Raw genomic sequence first — 20,150 nt, 5'->3', positions numbered from 1 at the left:
CACGCGCCTGCAGCAGAGGGGACCTCCGTGCCAGGTGCACGCGCCTGCAGCAGAGGGGACATTTCTGCGGCTTTAGGGGGGGGGGCTGAGCATCAGAGGGGCCTCTGCCATTTACAGTCACCAGCTCCCCTCCTCCGTGAACTTTATTTTTAACCCGCGGGCTGGGCCGCTCGCTGACTTTCGGGAATGCGCGTGTAACGCGCGGCGCCTTCAGTCTCTCGTCGTCCCCGCGCCGCCGCGCCGCTCCACCGGTGGGATTATAACCGGTTCACTGGCAGGAAGACGACAAACAGGCTCGAACCGGACGACACGTGAGTATAAATGAAGTTCACTTATTGATCTGAGGCCGAACTTGTGTCACCACCCAGAGTTTCTCCAGAACCACCTGTTGGACCACGTGGTTTTAACGGGTAACCTTAAATCCACATCGCCGCTGATTCATGAAAGATTTCAATTCTAAATTACATTTTCATTTGCCTTTTAAAAGTGCGCACAGTGACGTCACCGCACGTGGATAAGTGCGCAGATCTAAAAGTTCCTGCACGAAGGAAGTTTTCAGATAACTTATGTTTTTTTAACGTAAATGTTTTAAATGTCACGTTAAAATGCTCAATCTAGTCTCGCGGGGCGTCGAACCTGTGCCGTGCTGCAGGTGGTTTAATGATCAACGCCTCCAATCTGAGAGGAGAGATGGTTTCGGCCACCCCTGGTCTGTAATAGACCCCGTTGAGAGCAGGGAGCGGTGACGTCATAAAAGCCAGAATGCTGGGATTAAAATGGGTTCTGATCCAGTGATTGAATCCTTGGCGTTCCTCCTTCCACGATGACATCATGTCCATGGAGGTACCTTAGAGGTAAACAGTCTCTAAGCTAGCTGGACCTCAGGTAGACCCAATCATGCTGTTTAATAGCAGCTCCTGCAGGTGAGATGGACATGAACTCTGATTGGCTGACGGCATTGTTTCTGAGTTGACGGGTTTGTTTATTTGAAAAGACTGAAACGGGAGACGAGGTGCAGGTTCCTCCTGAGCCTGGTTGTAGGAGGTTCAGGTCCGGGCTGAGTGTGAGGCGATAAGGAGAACCCCGGCGTCGGGCGGAGCGTCGGGTGGAGCGTCGGGTGGAGCGTCGGGCGGAGCGTCGGGCGGAGCGTCCTGCTGCACGCGCCTGATAGCGGAGACATGCAGGGCGTCATCGTTTGAACCCGGGACGCTGACCCCGGAGCGGAGGAGGTCTATTCCTCCTCAAATTGTGTTCTCACTCCTATATTTACTTTTTTCCTTAAAGTATTACGAATTACTTCCAATATTATTGAATTTCATGTCTTCATTTCTCAGTTAGGGCAACCCTTAATTCTACAACTTAGCATCATGCTAACAGGAAGTGTTCTCGAAAACAGAACATTTGCTTTCAATGTCGGCCCCGCATGAGGTCACGCCCGTTTTTCTACTCTGTGGAGATGAGTTTCCCTCGTCGCACGCACGCACGCACGCACGCACGCACGCACGCACGCTCGCTGAAGCTACGTGAGCTGCGTCGCTACGAGAACGCGCCCCCCCTTGTGAGTTCTGATAACGCAGCCGTGGCGCTGCCCGATAGGACTATCTGAGCGGCTCAACCGCCATCCCGCACAGAAAACCACCGCCAAAGACACAAAATGGAGGTCAGGAGGTGCAGATGTGTGAAACGATACCTGAGACTCACCTGACAGGTGTATCTGTCATGTCAGCGATTGACGAATTGTCAGACAACGTATCGTATTATTGACTCGTCTCCTGCCTGCTTAGGTCCACCTGCAGCGCCCTTCACCCATTTCAAAGCACCTGAGGATTGGCGGCCCCTCCCCCGCCCGCCATGACATCCACCACGGACTTCGACAACGCGGAGATCACGCAGCAGTACAGCCACATCAACGCCCGCTTCGACCTCTGTGGCGAGGGGCTGGACAACGACAACAGCTCCGCCCGGCTCTTTGAGCGCTCCCGCATCAAGGCCCTCGCAGGTGAGTGGATGTGCTGCCCCCCCCCCACCAAGGAGCTGAGGGTCTCCTCGCCCCCTGGCGTCCTGACACATCAGAGCGGTCTGGACAGTTTCCCGGCTGTCCATAGTCCGCATCTCTGGCATTCCTGGTGGGGCCCCCCCCCCACCTGTGGAGGGGGGGGGGGTTATAAATAGTCTGTTTAAATAGCTTCTGAAGGGGAGCCGGGGGGGGGGGGGGTTATAAATAGTCTGTTTAAATAGCTTCTGAAGGGGAGGGCCAGAACGAGTAAAAAGCTCGGTGGAGGAGGAGCTTAATGTATTCATTTATTCACTATAAAAGTATTTAATGGATCTGATCGGTTCGGTTTTTAAACGGGATCCGGTAATCCAGATGGTGACGATAGCTCCTCCCCCTGCAGGCAGCTCGTGTTACTTTAGGCGATTGAGGCTTCTGTGTGGGTGATGTTGTGTTGTTGTTGTGTTAGCATGTTGCGTTGATGCTTCTGTGTGGGTGATGTTGTGTTGTTGTTGTGTTAGCATGTTGCGTTGATGCTTCTGTGTGGGTGATGTTGTGTTGTTGTTGTGTTAGCATGTTGCGTTGATGCTTCTGTGTGGGTGATGTTGTGTTGTTGTTGTGTTAGCATGTTGCGTTGATGCTTCTGTGTGGGTGATGTTGTGTTGTTGTTGTGTTAGCATGTTGCGTTGATGCTTCTGTGTGGGTGATGTTGTGTTGTTGTTGTGTTAGCATGTTGCGTTGATGCTTCTGTGTGGGTGATGTTGTGTTGTTGTTGTGTTAGCATGTTGCGTTGAGGCTTCTGTGTGGGTGATGTTGTGTTGTTGTTGTGTTAGCATGTTGCGTTGATGCTTCTGTGTGGGTGATGTTGTGTTGTTGTTGTGTTAGCATGTTGCGTTGATGCTTCTGTGTGGGTGATGTTGTGTTGTTGTTGTGTTAGCATGTTGCGTTGATGCTTCTGTGTGGGTGATGTTGTGTTGTTGTTGTGTTAGCATGTTGCGTTGAGGCTTCTGTGTGGGTGATGTTGTGTTGTTGTTGTGTTAGCATGTTGCGTTGATGCTTCTGTGTGGGTGATGTTGTGTTGTTGTTGTGTTAGCATGTTGCGTTGATGCTTCTGTGTGGGTGATGTTGTGTTGTTGTTGTGTTAGCATGTTGCGTTGATGCTTCTGTGTGGGTGATGTTGTGTTGTTGTTGTGTTAGCATGTTGCGTTGAGGCTTCTGTGTGGGTGATGTTGTGTTGTTGTTGTGTTAGCATGTTGCGTTGATGCTTCTGTGTGGGTGATGTTGTGTTGTTGTTGTGTTAGCATGTTGCGTTGATGCTTCTGTGTGGGTGATGTTGTGTTGTTGTTGTGTTAGCATGTTGCGTTGAGGCTTCTGTGTGGGTGATGTTGTGTTGTTGTTGTGTTAGCATGTTGCGTTGATGCTTCTGTGTGGGTGATGTTGTGTTGTTGTTGTGTTAGCATGTTGCGTTGATGCTTCTGTGTGGGTGATGTTGTGTTGTTGTTGTGTTAGCATGTTGCGTTGATGCTTCTGTGTGGGTGATGTTGTGTTGTTGTTGTGTTAGCATGTTGCGTTGATGCTTCTGTGTGGGTGATGTTGTGTTGTTGTTGTGTTAGCATGTTGCGTTGAGGCTTCTGTGTGGGTGATGTTGTGTTGTTGTTGTCTTAGCATGTTGCGTTGATGCTTCTGTGTGGGTGATGTTGTGTTGTTGTTGTGTTAGCATGTTGCGTTGATGCTTCTGTGTGGGTGATGTTGTGTTGTTGTTGTGTTAGCATGTTGCGTTGATGCTTCTGTGTGGGTGATGTTGTGTTGTTGTTGTGTTAGCATGTTGCGTTGATGCTTCTGTGTGGGTGATGTTGTGTTGTTGTGTTAGCATGTTGCGTTGATGCTTCTGTCATGCAATCAGCGTTTCCTGCCAGAGGGAGGCGCACAAAGTGAAGGTGGAGGTCGCTCCTCATATAACCCCCCAGACCATGGGTCATCAGTGGAGGGTGTGGGCGGGACGGAGTGAGGAAGAAGGGAGGAGGAGGAGGACAGAGAGCCAGAGCTCCAGGCTGTTTGTGTTTGGGGGGGTCAACATGAGCAGCCCGTGCCTCTTTCGCGCCGCCCCCATCAGCCAGCCCCAGCCCGGAGTGGCGGCACCAAGGAGGCTGCCCGCCTCCCGTTGGTCCCGCCGGAGAGGGACGCCCCTCTTTCTCGGGTGGGCAGGAGCACCCCGTCGGTCCACCGGGTCCAAAGCAGGAAGCGGGAGGAGCCCGAACACCACCTGGAGAGGAATGGCGCCCTCCGGCACATCCCGCTGGACCCCGTGGGACTCCCACCCTTATCCTCATCATCCTCAGTGTCCTCCTCCTGCAGCCCCAAACATCGAGGAGGACCTCACACTCCTCGAGGCTGACCCTCATCATGTGACTCCTGGACCTGCCCCTAGAATCCGGATCATTATTAGTCTGATAGTTTAACTCGATTTCACTGCTGAAAGGTTTTTCCAAGATCCAGATCAGGAACTTTAGAAGATCAGTCTGATTCTTGGATCAGTTTCAGCCCCGATCTGATCTCGGGTCAGATCAGCAAACAGATGCTGCAGGACGGCGTCCCTCATGTCTGTCTCAAACAGATGCTGCAGGACAGCGTCCCTCATGTCTGTCTCACACAGATGCTGCAGGACAGCGTCCCTCATGTCTGTCTCACACAGATGCTGCAGGACAGCGTCCCTCATGTCTGTCTCACACAGATGCTGCAGGACAGCGTCCCTCATGTCTGTCTCACACAGATGCTGCAGGACAGCGTCCCTCGTCTGTCTCAAACAGATGCTGCAGGACAGCGTCCCTCATGTCTGTCTCACACAGATGCTGCAGGACAGCGTCCCTCACGATGTGAAGCTCTGCATAAGACCTACGCATTATTATCTGATCAGTATTCCTGTCTGCCTGAACTCCCGAATGGCCGGAGTGCATTAGGGAGAGGAAGATGAGGAAGAAGAGGGAGGATACGCTGCAGAAAGACAAACGGGTCTCGCTGGTATGCTGGATTATCGACCGACATCGTTGACCTGATGGTTCATCCGGTCAGAAAGGAGAGAAGCTTCGACCACCTTTCCCTCTGATTTTCCAAGTAGAATAAATTAAAGATCATTAAGATATTTTTGCGACTTCAGTGAAATGCTTTTATGTCTCATCACGCACCGCAAACCGCTTTGCAGCTTTGATGATCAGAAGGAAGGCTTTGCTGGAGATTATTATCCAGATTATTTGGGGGTTCTATGTGCATCGTTCATTATTATGATGACTTCCAGCGCTGAGCCCGGCGCCGTTGGCTGCATTTGACTCCTAATTATCCGCGGTTGTACCCACCGTGGGGAAAACGGCCCAGCCAGTTGGGATGTTTCAACTTCAAACACGTTCAGGTACTGAAGAACTTCATTCAATGACAAATAAAGATGACAATAAAGGAAGTAAATAAAGCAGAACACCCTAAAACAAGATCCCACAGACTGAACAGGAAGCTTACCGTGATGTCTGAAGAGCCTCACGAAGACGGCTTCCTCTTCATTCGGCTTGTGTTGCCCGTCCGTTTGCACCAGCCTCTGTGACGGGACGTCCTGAGAATTAATTCAGAACATTGGGTTTTTGAAAAAGGCATAGCTTTCAATAAGTTGACTGTGTCCACCTGGTGTGACAAAATCATTTCACCTTGTGATCGCTGTCTGTCCGAGGTGCCCTTGAGCACAGCGGTTGTGTGATCGCTGTCTGTCCGAGGTGCCCTTGAGCACGGCGGTTGTGTGATCGCTGTCTGTCCGAGGTGCCCTTGAGCACAGCGGTTGTGTGATCGCTGTCTGTCCGAGGTGCCCTTGAGCACGGCGGTTGTGTGATCGCTGTCTGTCCGAGGTGCCCTTGAGCACGGCGGTTGTGTGATTGCTGTCTGCCTGAGGTGCCCTTGAGCACGGCGGTTGTGTGATCGTTGTCTGTCCGAGGTGCCCTTGAGCACGGCGGTTGTGTGATCGCTGTCTGTCCGAGGTGCCCTTGAGCACGGCGGTTGTGTGATCGCTGTCTGTCCGAGGTGCCCTTGAGCACAGCGGTTGTGTGATTGCTGTCTGTCCGAGGTGCCCTTGAGCACGGCGGTTGTGTGATCGCTGTCTGTCCGAGGTGCCCTTGAGCACAGCGGTTGTGTGATTGCTGTCTGCCTGAGGTGCCCTTGAGCACAGCGGTTGTGTGATTGCTGTCTGCCTGAGGTGCCCTTGAGCACAGCGGTTGTGTGATCGCTGTCTGTCCGAGGTGCCCTTGAGCACAGCGGTTGTGTGATTGCTGTCTGTCCGAGGTGCCCTTGAGCACGGCGGTTGTGTGATCGCTGTCTGTCCGAGGTGCCCTTGAGCACAGCGGTTGTGTGATTGCTGTCTGTCCGAGGTGCCCTTGAGCACGGCGGTTGTGTGATCGCTGTCTGTCCGAGGTGCCCTTGAGCACAGCGGTTGTGTGATTGCTGTCTGTCCGAGGTGCCCTTGAGCACGGCGGTTGTGTGATCGCTGTCTGTCCGAGGTGCCCTTGAGCACAGCGGTTGTGTGATCGCTGTCTGTCCGAGGTGCCCTTGAGCACGGCGGTTGTGTGATCGCTGTCTGTCCGAGGTGCCCTTGAGCACGGCGGTTGTGTGATCGCTGTCTGTCCGAGGTGCCCTTGAGCACAGCGGTTGTGTGATCGCTGTCTGTCCGAGGTGCCCTTGAGCACGGCGGTTGTTCTCTTCTGAATGTTGAACTAGTCGTGAGTCGTCTTCTGTCTCACCTCCGTCAGACGAGCGTGAAGCGGTCCAGAAGAAGACCTTCACTAAATGGGTCAACTCCATGCTGTCCCGGGTCGGCTGCCGCACCCCCGACCTCTACCTGGACCTGCGGGACGGACGGATGCTCATCAAACTGCTGGAGGTTCTCTCTGGTGAACGGCTGGTGAGGAGTCAATCCTGACCCGTTTGCTTTTCTCCTCGTTTGTTTTTCATCCCTCTCTCTTTATATTCCTGCCTCCAGCCTAAACCCACTAAAGGCCGGATGCGCATCCACTGTTTGGAGAACGTCGACAAGGCTCTGCAGTTCCTCAGAGAACAGAGGGTCCATCTGGAGAACATGGGTTCCCACGATATCGTCGATGGGAACCATCGCCTCATCCTCGGCCTCATCTGGACCATCATCCTCCGCTTCCAGGTAGAGATGGTTGACGTGAACTCTCCTCATCATCAGAAGCTGAAGATGTTTTGGTTCTTATTAGCTATTTAAGGTTTACTATTTGTTTCAGCTCAAGTGAAAAGATAATTCATGACGAATGAATACACAATAGTTAACTAATCAATGAATGTAGTGCGGCTTCAGTCTTCAGAGATGACATCACGACGAGGCCGACAGATCCTGAAATCAGAGCTTCGTTAATTTGTGCATAATAACATAATAACAATTTAAAATAACTGCCTTTAGTCTACGTGTCCATGGAAACAAGCTGGTCCTGTTTTCATCCTGAATGCGATGCCTTCGAGTCCCTGCTGTTGGATGCACAGCATCTCATCTGTTTGACTCTTATCATTCTGGATGGCATATATTTATTTTTAATTTGACAGCAGCACTGTTATTTTTAGATGTTAGTTCAAACAGTGTGGCCTCCTCCATTATTCAAGGGAATTAGAGAAATGGGTTCTGTCAGGATCTTATCTGTTGGCGTAAACTAGGACCAAAGACGGCTCAATTTCGTCCCCTTCCCTCGTGTCCCACCATTGCTCTGATTACTGGCCCAATGTGGGAAGATTTCTGATAACTACCCCCACTTTATGAGCAGAAGCTAACGTCTGGATTAGCGGGAATCCAGTTTGCAAAGACTGTTCACCATAAACATGAGATTAGTTTAAATGAAAACCTCCTAATCTGTCTGTAAAATGGAATAAAAGAGGTGTTGTATAGATAAGTTAATTTCCACGTCTGCTTTCTGAAAGATTCTGGTTTGATTTCCCTTAGTCGTTAGCCGGGTTTCAGCTGTGCTTCCTGTTTATCAGATCCAGGACATTGTTGTGGAGACGGGTCGGGCGGACCAGAAGGAGACGCGCTCAGCCAAGGATGCTCTTCTCCTCTGGTGCCAAATGAAAACTGCAGGGTGAGTGGGAAGCGTGACTTTTATCGCCGAGCTGTCCTTTAAGAATTCTTGTTCCACTTCTGAAATCAGATGTAAATTCTTTTGCAGGTTAAAAATACTGTCTGTTTTATATGGCCAGACATTTATAAACTGCAAAGCAAATGCAAGATCAGTGACAAACACAGTTGAAGTATTAAGTAAAAATATTTCATGATGCCCGTAATCAAGTCTCCATGTTTTAATCTAACCTGGAGAAATCATTAGATTTTTTTTTCATTTTTGTATAATTATAATCTGAAATTCTGGAATACATTTGAACCTAAAACTGTAAAGGATGATTTTCTCCAAGGAATAGCTGAAGTACAGTATGACAACAAAAATATGTTCGATGAGTGATCATCGGGCCTCTGCAATCTCTCGCGCTGGCAACTACTCTCTTCTTCAAGAAGTTACAGAAAGCGACAGGAGTATAGAGAAATGTGTCTGTCCATAAGTGTTTCACTTAATAAATATGCACATATTAACATTAAATAAAACAATTAGGGGTTTATTCCACAAGTGGCCACAAGAGGGCAGCAGTGAACGCTTCTGTGAGCAGCAGAAGCGTTTCACTGAATAAATATGCACATATTAAAATTAAATAATAATTAGGGGTTTATTCCACAAGTGGCCACAAGAGGGCAGCATGTGAACGCTTCTGTGAGCAGCAGAAGCGTTTCACTGAATAAATATGCACATATTAAAATTAAATAATAATTAGGGGTTTATTCCACAAGTGGCCACAAGAGGGCAGCATGTGAACGCTTCTGTGAGCAGCAGAAGCGTTTCACTGAATAAATATGCACATATTAAAATTAAATAATAATTAGGGGTTTATTCCACAATTTGCCACAGGAGGGCAGCATGTGAACGCTTCTGTGAGCAGCAGAAGCGTTTCACTGAATAAATGTGCACATATAAGCATTAAATAAAATAATTAGGGTTTTATTCCACAAGTGGCCACAAGAGGGCATTTCCTGAAATGTTCATCAAGGTCCGTCCAGAAACTTTTGAGTTATCTTTCTCCAGACGGACAGACTAACGCCGGCAATCACATGACCCCCGCCTTTGTTCAGGTGCGAGTCGGACAATCTCGTTCTTTTGGCTAGCTGTTGTCCCCTTTTTCTCGCCTTCAGGCTAACCTAAGCTAACGGGCTGCTGCTTACTGTAGCTTCTTCTTTCCACTTTACTCAAGAAGGTGTTACTTGTTTACTCCTCTCAGTCTTGTTGGAATGTTGAACACTTTTTGGGGAAGACACTGCTGCTCCGGGAACTCTTCATCGTCCCCGGCGCAGCAGAGCTGGTCCCTGCCACTGATTTAAAGCCGAATATGCTCCGATGTTTGCTTCATGTTCATGCTGGGCTTTTTCCAGGTATTCCAATGTGAACATCACAAACTTCACCTCCTGCTGGAAGGACGGGATGGCCTTCAACGCTCTCATACACAAACACCGGTAAGAACGGATGGAAACGCACTCACAGCGTCAGCTAATTCTCTCATCCGTCTCCTTATTCTGTCCATCTCTCCCTCTCAGACCGGACCTGGTTGACTATAACACTCTGAAGAGGTCCAACCCGACCCACAACCTCCAGAATGCCTTTAACGTGGCAGAACAGAAGCTGGGCGTGACCAAGCTGTTGGACCCAGAAGGTGAGTCATCGGTGAGGTCCCGCCCCCACCGTGCACAACTGAATGTTTGTGACCTCAAAGATGTCGCCGTCTGCGTAAACAACCTGTGTGGCATTTTGATTTTTAGATGTGTTCACGGAGAACCCGGATGAGAAGTCCATCATCACATACGTTGTGGCGTTTTACCACTACTTCTCCAAGATGAAGCAGCTCGCCGTCGAGGGCAAGAGAGTCGGGAAGGTGATAAAAAAGATGCCGCCCTGTTGAAATCAGGTTCCCTCATGCCTCCTGTTTGACCTCCTACCTCAGGTTCTGGACCACGCCATCGAGATAGGGATGATGATCGCTAAGTACGAGACGCTGGCGTTGGATCTGCTGACGTGGATTGAACAGACCATCGTTGTGCTGAACAACCGCAAACTGACAAACTCTCTGAGCGGCGTCCAGCAGCAGCTTCAGGCCTTCAACACCTACCGCACTGTGGAGAAGCCGCCCAAGTGAGTTTGAGCCAAGAACCAGATCGGATCAGCACACCAGGATCAACATCAGGGCGTGTTGCACCCGACACACACTCATAGATCATAACACTATTCTCAGACAAATTGGAGAAATATTATCTCATGATGGAAAAGAAAAGTTAAGTTATCAATAATAGAAAAATGAATCTTTTGTATCTCAGATTACTCAGTGATTGATCGGAGTGGTTTGATGTTCAGTAAATGTACATCCTGTGTTCATGTGACATTCAGGTTCCAGGAGAAAGGAAACCTCGAGGTGCTGCTGTTCACCATACAGAGCCGAATGAGGTCCAACAACCAGAGGGTCTACACACCGAAGGAGGGGGCCCTGGTCGCAGATATCAACCGGGTCAGAGAGGCAGTCCTGTTATACCTTTCATCTCACGAGTGTGTAACCGGCGTCACGAGCGTGTAACCGGCGTCACTAGCGTGTAACCGGCGTCACTAGCGTGTAACCGGCGTCACTAATCTGTAACCGGCGTCACTAATCTGTAACCGGCGTCACTAGCGTGTAACCGGCGTCACTAATCTGTAACCGGCGTCACGAGTGTGTAACCGGCGTCACGAGTGTGTAACCAGCGTCAATAGTGTGTAACCGGCGTCACTAGCGTGTAACCGGCGTCACTAGCGTGTAACCGGCATCAATAGCGTGTAACCGGCATCACTAATCTGTAACTGGCGTCACGAGTGTGTAACCGGCGTCACGAGCGTGTAACCGGCGTCACGAGCGTGTAACCGGCGTCACTAGCGTGTAACCGGCGTCACTAGCGTGTAACCGGCGTCACTAGCGTGTAACCGGCGTCACTAATCTGTAACCGGTGTCACGAGTGTGTAACCGGCGTCACGAGTGTGTAACCAGCGTCAATAGTGTGTAACCGGCGTCACTAGCGTGTAACCAGCGTCAATAGTGTGTAACCGGCGTCACTAGCGTGTAACCGGCGTCACTAGCGTGTAACCGGCGTCACTAGCGTGTAACCGGCGTCACTAGCGTGTAACCGGCGTCAATAGCGTGTAACCGGCGTCACGAGCGTGTAACCGGCGTCACGAGCGTGTAACCGGCGTCACGAGCGTGTAACCGGCGTCACTAGCGTGTAACCGGCGTCAATAGCGTGTAACCGGCGTCACTAGCGTGTAACCGGCGTCAATAGCGTGTAACCGGCGTCACTAGCGTGTAACCGGCGTCACTAATCTGTAACCGGCGTCACTAGCGTGTAACCGGCGTCAATAGCGTGTAACCGGCGTCACTAGCGTGTAACTGGCGTCACTAGCGTGTAACCGGCGTCAATAGCGTGTGACCGGCGTCACTAGCGTGTAACCGGCGTCAATAGCGTGTAACCGGCGTCAATAGCGTGTAACCGGCGTCACTAGCGTGTGACCGGCGTCACTAGCGTGTGACCGGCGTCAATAGCGTGTAACCGGCGTCACTAGCGTGTAACCGGCGTCACTAGCGTGTAACCGGCGTCACTAGCGTGTAACCGGCGTCAATAGCCAGTGACCGGCGTCACTAGCGTGTGACCGGCGTCACTAGCGTGTGACCGGCGTCACTAGCGTGTAACCGGCGTCGCCAGCGTGTAACCGGCGTCGCCAGCGTGTAACCGGCGTCGCTAGCGTGTAACCGGCGTCGCTAGCGTGTAACCGGCGTCGCTAGCGTGTAACCGGCGTCGCTAGCGTGTAACCGGCGTCGCTAGCGTGTAACCGGCGTCAATAGCGTGTAACCGGCGTCACTAGCGTGTAACCGGCGTCACTAGCGTGTAACCGGCGTCACTAGCGTGTAACCGGCGTCAATAGCGTGTAACCGGCGTCACTAGCGTGTAACCGGCGTCACTAGCGTGTAACCGGCGTCACTAGCGTGTGTAACCGGCGTCACTAGCGTGTAACCGGCGTCACTAGCGTGTAACCGGCGTCACTAGCGTGTAACCGGCGTCACTAGTGTGTGTAACCGGCGTCCACCTGAGGTCTTCACATCTGATGGTGCATTTGCAGGCATGGGAGCACCTGGAGGGGGCGGAGCACGAGCGGGAGCGTGTCCTGAGAGACGAGTTGATCAGGCAGGAGAAGCTGGAGCAGACAGCGAGGAGGTTCGACAGAAAGGTGGCCATGAGGGAGGCGTGGCTGCTGGAGAACCAGAGGCTGGTGTCTCAGGTGAGGCGTCCTATTTACTGGTACCTGGTGGCCAATCTCAGGTGCGTCTGTAAAAGAGGGAATAGGGTGAAGGCACATCTGGAGCAGTTGAGGGGACAGTGCCTTGCTCAAGGGTACCTCGACGGTGCTCTGGAGGCAGACTGGCCCCTCTACCGCCACCAGCCCACACTCCACATTTAGTCTGAGCCGGGACTCGAGCCGGCGACCTGGTGGACTTCTCCGCTTCCCGGCCCAAGGTCCAAACCGTGGAGCCACTGCTGAGCCAAGAGCAAGGACGAGGAAGTGAATTTAAAATCACCGATCACTCCTCTGTCCGATTGATCGTTGAAGATTCAGCATTCGAGGTAAAATGGAGGCGTGGCCTCTGTTCTCTCCTCAGGATAACTTCGGCTACGACCTGCCAGCAGTGGAGGCGGCGAAGAAGAAACACGACGCCATCGAGACGGACATCGCTGCGTACGAGCAGCGCGTCCAGGCCTTGGTGGAGAGCTCAGAGGAGCTGGAGTCTGAGCGATACCACGACTCCAAACGCATCGATGTGAAGAGAGACAACGTCCTGCGCCTGTGGGACTACCTGCAGGAGCTGCTGAAGGCCCGGAGGATTCGCCTGGAGAAGAACCTGACCTTGCAGAGGATCTTCCAGGAGATGCTACACATCATCAGCTGGATGGAAGACATGAAGGTGCAGAAGATATCAGCTGATGGCGTTTGGTTCTGGAGACTGAACTGTCGTCCCCTCGCTTTAGGCTCGACTTCTGTCCCCTGACTTTGGGAAACACTTGCTGGAAGTGGAAGACCTGTTGCAGAAACACGCTCTGCTAGAGAACGACATCGCTCTGCAGGCGGACGGGGTCCAGAGCACCGGCGCCGCCGCTCTCAAGTTCGCCGATGGAGATAGTACGGAATTAAACCTTTGCTCTTAGGAGCAGGTCTGGCAGTTAAAAACATGCAGGAACCAGTAGAAATAAGAAATGTACAAGTAATTGTTTTCTTTTGCAGCCTACAAGCCATGTGACCCCCAGGTGATCCGTGATAGGGTGCAGCACCTGGAGCTGTGTTACCAGGAGTTGTGTGCGCTGGTGGCCCAGCGGAAAGCTCGCCTGCAGCAATCCCGTTGCTTCTGGAACTTCCTGTGGGAGCTGACGGAGCTGGAGAGCTGGATCAGAGAAAAGGAGCACATCTTTTCCTCTCTAGATTACGGCAAGGACCTGACGAGCGTGCTGCTGCTCCAGAGCAAACGCGACGCCTTCGAGGACGAGCTCACAGCTCGCCGCGCCGGCCTCGGGAACATCCTGGCTGAAGGAGAAAAGATGATCCAGGCCAAACACTTTGGCTCACCAAAGGTCCAGGAACGTATGGATGACATCGGGGGGCAGTGGCAGCAGCTGGAGGAGCTGGCTGACTTCCGGAAACAAAACCTCCACGACACGCAAAGCTTTTTCCAGTTTCAGGGAGATGCTGATGAGCTCAAGACATGGCTCCTGGACGCCAAGAGGAAGATGAGCAGCGATGACGTAGGTCACGACGAGTACACCACCCAACGGCTGCTGAAGAAGCACAACGACCTCAGGAACGAAGCCGTCCAGAACGGCACCAACGTGGACACGCTGTCCAAACAAGCCGACGCCCTACCCGAGGAGCTGCAGAACACCCCCGATATCCAGAAACGGCTGAAAGACGTCAAGGACCTGTACACGGACCTCGTGTCTCTGGCTGACCTGAGGCAGGATAAGCTTGACGATGCCACGGCGCTTTACACCACCTTCAGCGAGACGGATGCCTGTGAGCTCTGGATGGGCCAGAAGGAGACGTGGTTGGTGCGGTTAGAGGTGCCGGACAACCTGGAGGACCTGGAGGTGGTACAAAACAGGTACCCAGAGCAGAACATTAAAATGACTTGAATCGCTGAGACCTAAACAAGCCCTCATCTCGTTTCAGGCTCCGCATTCTGGCTCAGGACATGGTCCACGTCCAGGCCCGAAAGAACGACGTCAACCAAGCCGTGACACGGCTGGAGGAGAGCCGCCACCCCCGCACCAAAGAGGCCAACGACTGCCGGACACGCCTCGATACGAAGTGGGTTATCTGTTTAACACGCGTGTCACGAGTCCGTTAGTACACCTGAAGAATACAACAAACAAAGTCAGCCATCTTTATTTTCAGAATCGCTTTATTCACCATCGCCAGTGAACGGATTCACAAAGTAGGAATTCTTCCGGTGCAATCGTGAAACATAAAGTAGAAAGTGGAGCACTAGGCCCCCCCCCATCGGGCACGCGGTAAAAATAGACGAGTCAATCGCAATAACCGGATCCACAAACAGAACAGTGCGAGTTACCGCCTCTATGGGAAGGGCAGGAAGCCGTTCCCCCAGCCCATCTCCACCCCCGTGTCAAATGCTACCGGAGGAAGCAGCTATCAGGATCCGTGGGCTGGGCCCGGTACGTCAGCCAATCAGGGGGCGGGCGGGTTTAAGTGACATCAAACGTTACAGCCTAACGCAGCTCGCTGCTTCAGAGAGTTCTGGGCCGTCGTAATTGTGACTATATTCCAGGTGGGAGGCCTTCAAGGCTTCGGTGGAAGAGAAAAACCACAAAGTCGGCTCTGCCATCGGCCTCAACAACTACGTGCTGGAGTGTGACGAGACAGACTCGTGGATCCGAGACAAGACCCGCGTCATCGGATCCACGCAGGGGCTGGGCAGCGACCTGGCAGCCGTCATGACCATCCAGAGGAAACTGTTCGGCATGGAGCGAGACCTGGCTGCCATCGAAACCAAGCTGAACTTCCTGAGGAAAGAGGCTGACCAGCTGGCTGAAGACCAGCCAGAGAACGCCAAAGACATCCTCGCTCGCAGACGAGCGCTAGACACCGTCTGGGACACGCTGAGAAAGACACTGAAAGACAGAGAGGACTCTTTGGGCGAGGTGAGCAAGTTGCAGACCTTCCTCCAAGACATGGACGACTTCCAGTCCTGGCTTTTTAGAAGCCAGAAGGCCGTGGCTTCAGAGGAAACCCCCGCCACGCTGCCAGAGGTGGAGGAACAGCTCCGCCTACATGACGAGCTGCATGACGACATCAACGACCACGAGGAGGACTATCGCTGTGTGAGGGACACCGGTGCCCGGGTCACCCAGGGCCAGGAGGACGACCCCCAGTACCAGCAGCTGGAGCAGAGGTTGAAGGGGATGGACCGCGGTTGGTATGAGCTGCAGAAGATGTGGGACAGTCAGAAGGCATTCCTGGACCAGGGTTTGGGCTTCCAGCGATTCATGAGGGACGGCAAGGCCGTGGAGGCCGCCCTCAACAACCAGGTACCGTTTCAGCTTTACAACGGCAGGTTGGAGATGCTGCAGGTATTTAAAAGGAACGTAGTGTCCATGCTGGAATGCAGGGGGGTCAGGTAGCACTCCACATGTTTCACATCCTCTCCGAAGGTCTGACTACCTTCACCCTGTCGTTCTGTCAGGAGTACACCTTGGCCCACGTAGCCAAAGCCGACACCTTGGCTGGAGCAGAGCAAGCTTTGAAGAAGCACGAGGACTTCGTGACCACCACGGAGGCCAATGAGGACAAGATCAATGGCGCTCTGCAGGCCGGACAGCAGCTGGTGGAGAGCAACAACCTGCACTCCGTGAAGGTCCAGGACACGATGGACTCGATTCGAGACAGGTCAGTCACGTCGACTTCACCATTCGTTCCATGAAGGCGATACTCAAACAGGAAGTGATTTCAGCCGGGTTAGGTGATAATAAACAGAATTATTATGTTTTCTTCTTCTTTGAGTCAGCTGCTACTTCATAGAACCTGCTGTTGTGTATCGCACATACAACAGTGCCAAAATGTCACATCTCCATCCTGTGCAATCGTCTCACCTGGGAAGTCGATCGGCTGAAGGAGCAGCGGCCTCCTCAAGTTACTAAGGAAACCATTGAAACATTAGCCAGGACGTTTTTAGACTAAGCTCGTCCGCCTGAAAACGTTGGTCTCGGTTCGTTTCGTACGCAGTGTGAAAGCTCACAGGACCAAATGTACGTAGTGACGCCATACGCAGCGCATCTCCGGCAGAGGACGTGCACGACTTCCTCCTCGTGCATCCCCGCAGCACCACGGCCCTTTAGGGGGGAAGTGTAGGTGGGCTGGGCTTTGTCCCGCCCACCGGATGATCTGTCTGAGGCAGGATCCCTTTTTGATTGACAGTGAAAGAAGCGAATCGGCGATCTTGAAGCTTTTCATCCTGTTGTTCTGAACTGATCCGGAGACTTTACCGATCCAGCGATGAACCTTCTCTGTTCTGACCTTCAGGAACGTTCAGAACAAAAGAAGAGCCCAGGAGGTGTCAGAGAAGCTCCGAGAGAACCGAGCCCTGCAGTACTTCCTGCAGATCACCAACGACGTTAGTGCACCCTGTCGGTCATGTGATCGGCGATGACATCAATCGACGTGTTTCTGGGTCCTCTTTGGACGAAAGCTCTGTTTGATCTTCCTCCTCCGGCTGCAGCTCGCTCTGTGGATCAACGAGAAGATGCTGACGGCTCAGGATACGTCGTACGACGAGGCCAGAAACCTCCACAGCAAGTGGCTGAAGCTCCAGGCCTTCATGGCCGAGCTGGGCGCCAACGAGGACTGGCTGGGCAAAGTCGAGCAGGTCGGTGGCGGGACGATAGCCACGGCAGGCTAACCCTCAACGCAGCTCCGGATGGATGGAAACATCTCCAAGATGAAAGAGATTACTCTAAAATGTCATAATAAATCATAAAGGACTTCGAGTTGTGATCAAACACATTAGCATAAAGCTGTGCTAACGTCATTTTTGGAGTCGTCCTTCCTTTTTAAAATCACAGCTGATATTTTCTTACATTCTTTCAGGACGGTCAGGAGCTCAAGGAAGCCAAACCGGAGTTCTCTCCGATTGTGGATGAGCGTGTGGCCGAACTCCACGAGCTGTGGGACAAGCTGGAGTCCAGCACCCAGGAGAAGGCCCGGCTGCTGCTCCACGCCAACCGCACGGAGCTCCTCGACCAGAGCCTGGCGGACATGAAGAAGTGGCTCGGCGAGCTGCAGCGTCAGCTCCAGAACGGAGACGAGGAGGTCAAAGACCTGACCAACGCCAACATCCTGCTCAAGAAGCATCAGGTCTGTGACCTCTGGTGACCGAGTCCTAGTTCATCTGGAGCGGCGTGGCGACTCCACGCCGGCCTGCAGCTGCAGAGCTGATGTTTTACTGCAGTTAGCCTTTGTAGCGCAGCATCACGGTCATGCAATCTGACTCTTTTACAAGATGATGGAGAATCAGGTGCGTGACCGTGGGCGGGAGCTGGAGGAGCTTCAGGAGGGCATCAGGAAGCACGGCAGCGCCAGGGAGGACCAGCCGGAGATGGAGGCGGAGCACCAGGCCCTGCAGAGGGACTTCCAGCAGCTCCTCACGCCGCTGGCACAGCGTAAGGGAAAACTGGAGGCCGCCAAGGCCGTCCAGCAGCTCCACAGAGACCTGGCCGACGAGCTGGTGAGCACGGACCGGATCCGAACACAGAAACTCAAGAGTGCTTTAAAAGAAGAAAGGCAGCCGAGTTCTCTTCTCCTATAGCTGTGGATCGGGGAGAGGTTGCCCCTGGCGACGTCAAAAGAACACGGAGCCAACCTGCAAACGGTGCAAATGTTGCTGAAGAAGAACCAGGTGAGAAGCGATTCTCCATTTTAGCTGTAAAAGTCGATCATCATCATCATCATCATCATCCCCATCATCCCCATCACCCCCCCCCCGCCAGACGCTGCAGCGGGAGATGGAGGGCCACCAGCCTCGCGTCGATGAGGTGCTGCAGCGAGGGAGGAGGATGGCGGCGGCCGCCGGCGCAGAGGGCGGGCCGGGGGCGGGGCAGATCGAGGAGCAGCTGAAGGATCTGGAGGAGGCGTGGGCCCGGCTGCAGGAGGAGATGGCCAAACGCAGGGAGCGGCTGAGCGGCGCCGACCTGGCCCAGCGCTACTACAACGACGCCGGCGAGGCCGAAGCCTGGATCGGCGAGCAGGAGCTCTACATAATTACCGACGAGAAGGTCAAGGTGAGGGCAGCAAATCAAACGTCCTGGTCTCTCCAGTGACACGCCCCCTCCCCCCAGGACGAGCAGGGCGCCGTGCTGATGCTGAAGCGTCACTCGGTCCTCGAGCAGGCCGTGGACGATTACGCCGAGTCCGTTCGGAAGCTGGCCGACCGCGCCCAAAGAATGTTCTCTGAGGGTCATCCTCGAGGGTTTGTGCCTTTAAAAACGCCGCCGTCACACGTCCCATCCGGAGCCTTAATCCATCCTCTGTTCGCCCCCCCGCAGCGAGGAGATCATCAGGCGGCAGGGCCAGGTGGAGAAGCAGTACGCAGGGCTGAAGGAGCTGGCGGAGGAGCGCAGGAAGAAGCTGGACCACGCCTTCCATCACTTCCTGCTGAGCCGAGAGGTGGACGACCTGGAGCACTGGATCACAGAGAGAGACCTGGTGGCCTCGTCTCAGGAGACGGGCCAGGACCTGGACCACGTCACGGTGAGCCGTCATCACACATCCGGTTCAGGAGGGGGTTAGGGTTATTATTATAATATAATATAATAATAACTGAAGGAAGCTCTACATAACCAGCATATAATAATAACTGAAGGAAGCTCTACATAACCAGCATATAATAATAACTGAAGGAAGCTCTACATAACCAGCATATAATAATAACTGAAGGAAACTCTACATAACCAGCATATAATAATAACTGAAGGAAACTCTACATAACCAGCATATAATAATAACTGAAGGAAACTCTACATAACCAGCATATAATAATAACTGAAGCTCTACATAACCAGCATATAATAATAACTGAAGGAAACTCTACATAACCAGCATATAATAATAACTGAAGGAAGCTCTACATAACCAGCATATAATAATAACTGAAGGAAACTCTACATAACCAGCATATAATAATAACTGAAGGAAGCTCTACATAACCAGCATATAATAATAACTGAAGGAAACTCTACATAACCAGCATATAATAATAACTGAAGGAAACTCTACATAACCAGCATATAATAATAACTGAAGGAAACTCTACATAACCAGCATATAATAATAACTGAAGGAAGCTCTACATAACCAGCATATAATAATAACTGAAGGAAACTACATAACCAGCATATAATAATAACTGAAGCTCTACATAACCAGCATATAATAATAACTGAAGGAAGCTCTACATAACCAGCATATAATAATAACTGAAGAAAACTACATAACCAGCATATAATAATAACTGAAGGAAGCTCTACATAACCAGCATATAATAATAACTGAAGGAAACTCTACATAACCAGCATATAATAATAACTGAAGGAAACTCTACATAACCAGCATATAATAATAACTGAAGGAAACTCTACATAACCAGCATATAATAATAACTGAAGGAAGCTCTACATAACCAGCATATAATAATAACTGAAGGAAACTCTACATAACCAGCATATAATAATAACTGAAGAAAACTACATAACCAGCATATAATAATAACTGAAGGAAGCTCTACATAACCAGCATATAATAATAACTGAAGGAAACTCTACATAACCAGCATATAATAATAACTGAAGGAAACTCTACATAACCAGCATATAATAATAACTGAAGGAAACTCTACATAACCAGCATATAATAATAACTGAAGGAAACTCTACATAACCAGCATATAATAATAACTG

General features: G+C 51.7%; 1 protein-coding gene across 1 annotated transcript in view; it reads left to right on the top strand.

Moving 5' to 3' along the window:
• Window positions 1–261: 261 nt before the first annotated feature.
• Window positions 262–20,150, top strand: part of sptb (spectrin, beta, erythrocytic) — a 25,459-nt gene continuing 5,570 nt past the window's right edge. The window contains exons 1-25 of the mRNA XM_068752275.1: window positions 262–311; window positions 1,785–1,999; window positions 6,772–6,923; window positions 7,002–7,175; window positions 8,012–8,109; window positions 9,501–9,581; window positions 9,663–9,778; window positions 9,885–9,997; window positions 10,067–10,254; window positions 10,507–10,624; window positions 12,259–12,417; window positions 12,797–13,099; window positions 13,164–13,314; window positions 13,417–14,287; window positions 14,356–14,493; window positions 14,972–15,731; window positions 15,887–16,089; window positions 16,723–16,813; window positions 16,919–17,065; window positions 17,287–17,553; window positions 17,699–17,923; window positions 18,005–18,094; window positions 18,186–18,476; window positions 18,534–18,664; window positions 18,741–18,945. Coding sequence (XP_068608376.1) covers window positions 1,852–1,999; window positions 6,772–6,923; window positions 7,002–7,175; window positions 8,012–8,109; window positions 9,501–9,581; window positions 9,663–9,778; window positions 9,885–9,997; window positions 10,067–10,254; window positions 10,507–10,624; window positions 12,259–12,417; window positions 12,797–13,099; window positions 13,164–13,314; window positions 13,417–14,287; window positions 14,356–14,493; window positions 14,972–15,731; window positions 15,887–16,089; window positions 16,723–16,813; window positions 16,919–17,065; window positions 17,287–17,553; window positions 17,699–17,923; window positions 18,005–18,094; window positions 18,186–18,476; window positions 18,534–18,664; window positions 18,741–18,945 — 5,220 coding nt within the window. The 5' untranslated portion in view covers window positions 262–311; window positions 1,785–1,851. The remainder of the gene's footprint in view (window positions 312–1,784; window positions 2,000–6,771; window positions 6,924–7,001; window positions 7,176–8,011; window positions 8,110–9,500; window positions 9,582–9,662; window positions 9,779–9,884; window positions 9,998–10,066; window positions 10,255–10,506; window positions 10,625–12,258; window positions 12,418–12,796; window positions 13,100–13,163; window positions 13,315–13,416; window positions 14,288–14,355; window positions 14,494–14,971; window positions 15,732–15,886; window positions 16,090–16,722; window positions 16,814–16,918; window positions 17,066–17,286; window positions 17,554–17,698; window positions 17,924–18,004; window positions 18,095–18,185; window positions 18,477–18,533; window positions 18,665–18,740; window positions 18,946–20,150) is intronic.

Source organism: Brachionichthys hirsutus, chromosome 18 (genome assembly GCF_040956055.1).
Source record: "Brachionichthys hirsutus isolate HB-005 chromosome 18, CSIRO-AGI_Bhir_v1, whole genome shotgun sequence".
Taxonomy (NCBI): domain Eukaryota; kingdom Metazoa; phylum Chordata; class Actinopteri; order Lophiiformes; family Brachionichthyidae; genus Brachionichthys; species Brachionichthys hirsutus.
This window is presented reverse-complemented; position numbering and strand designations above follow the sequence as displayed.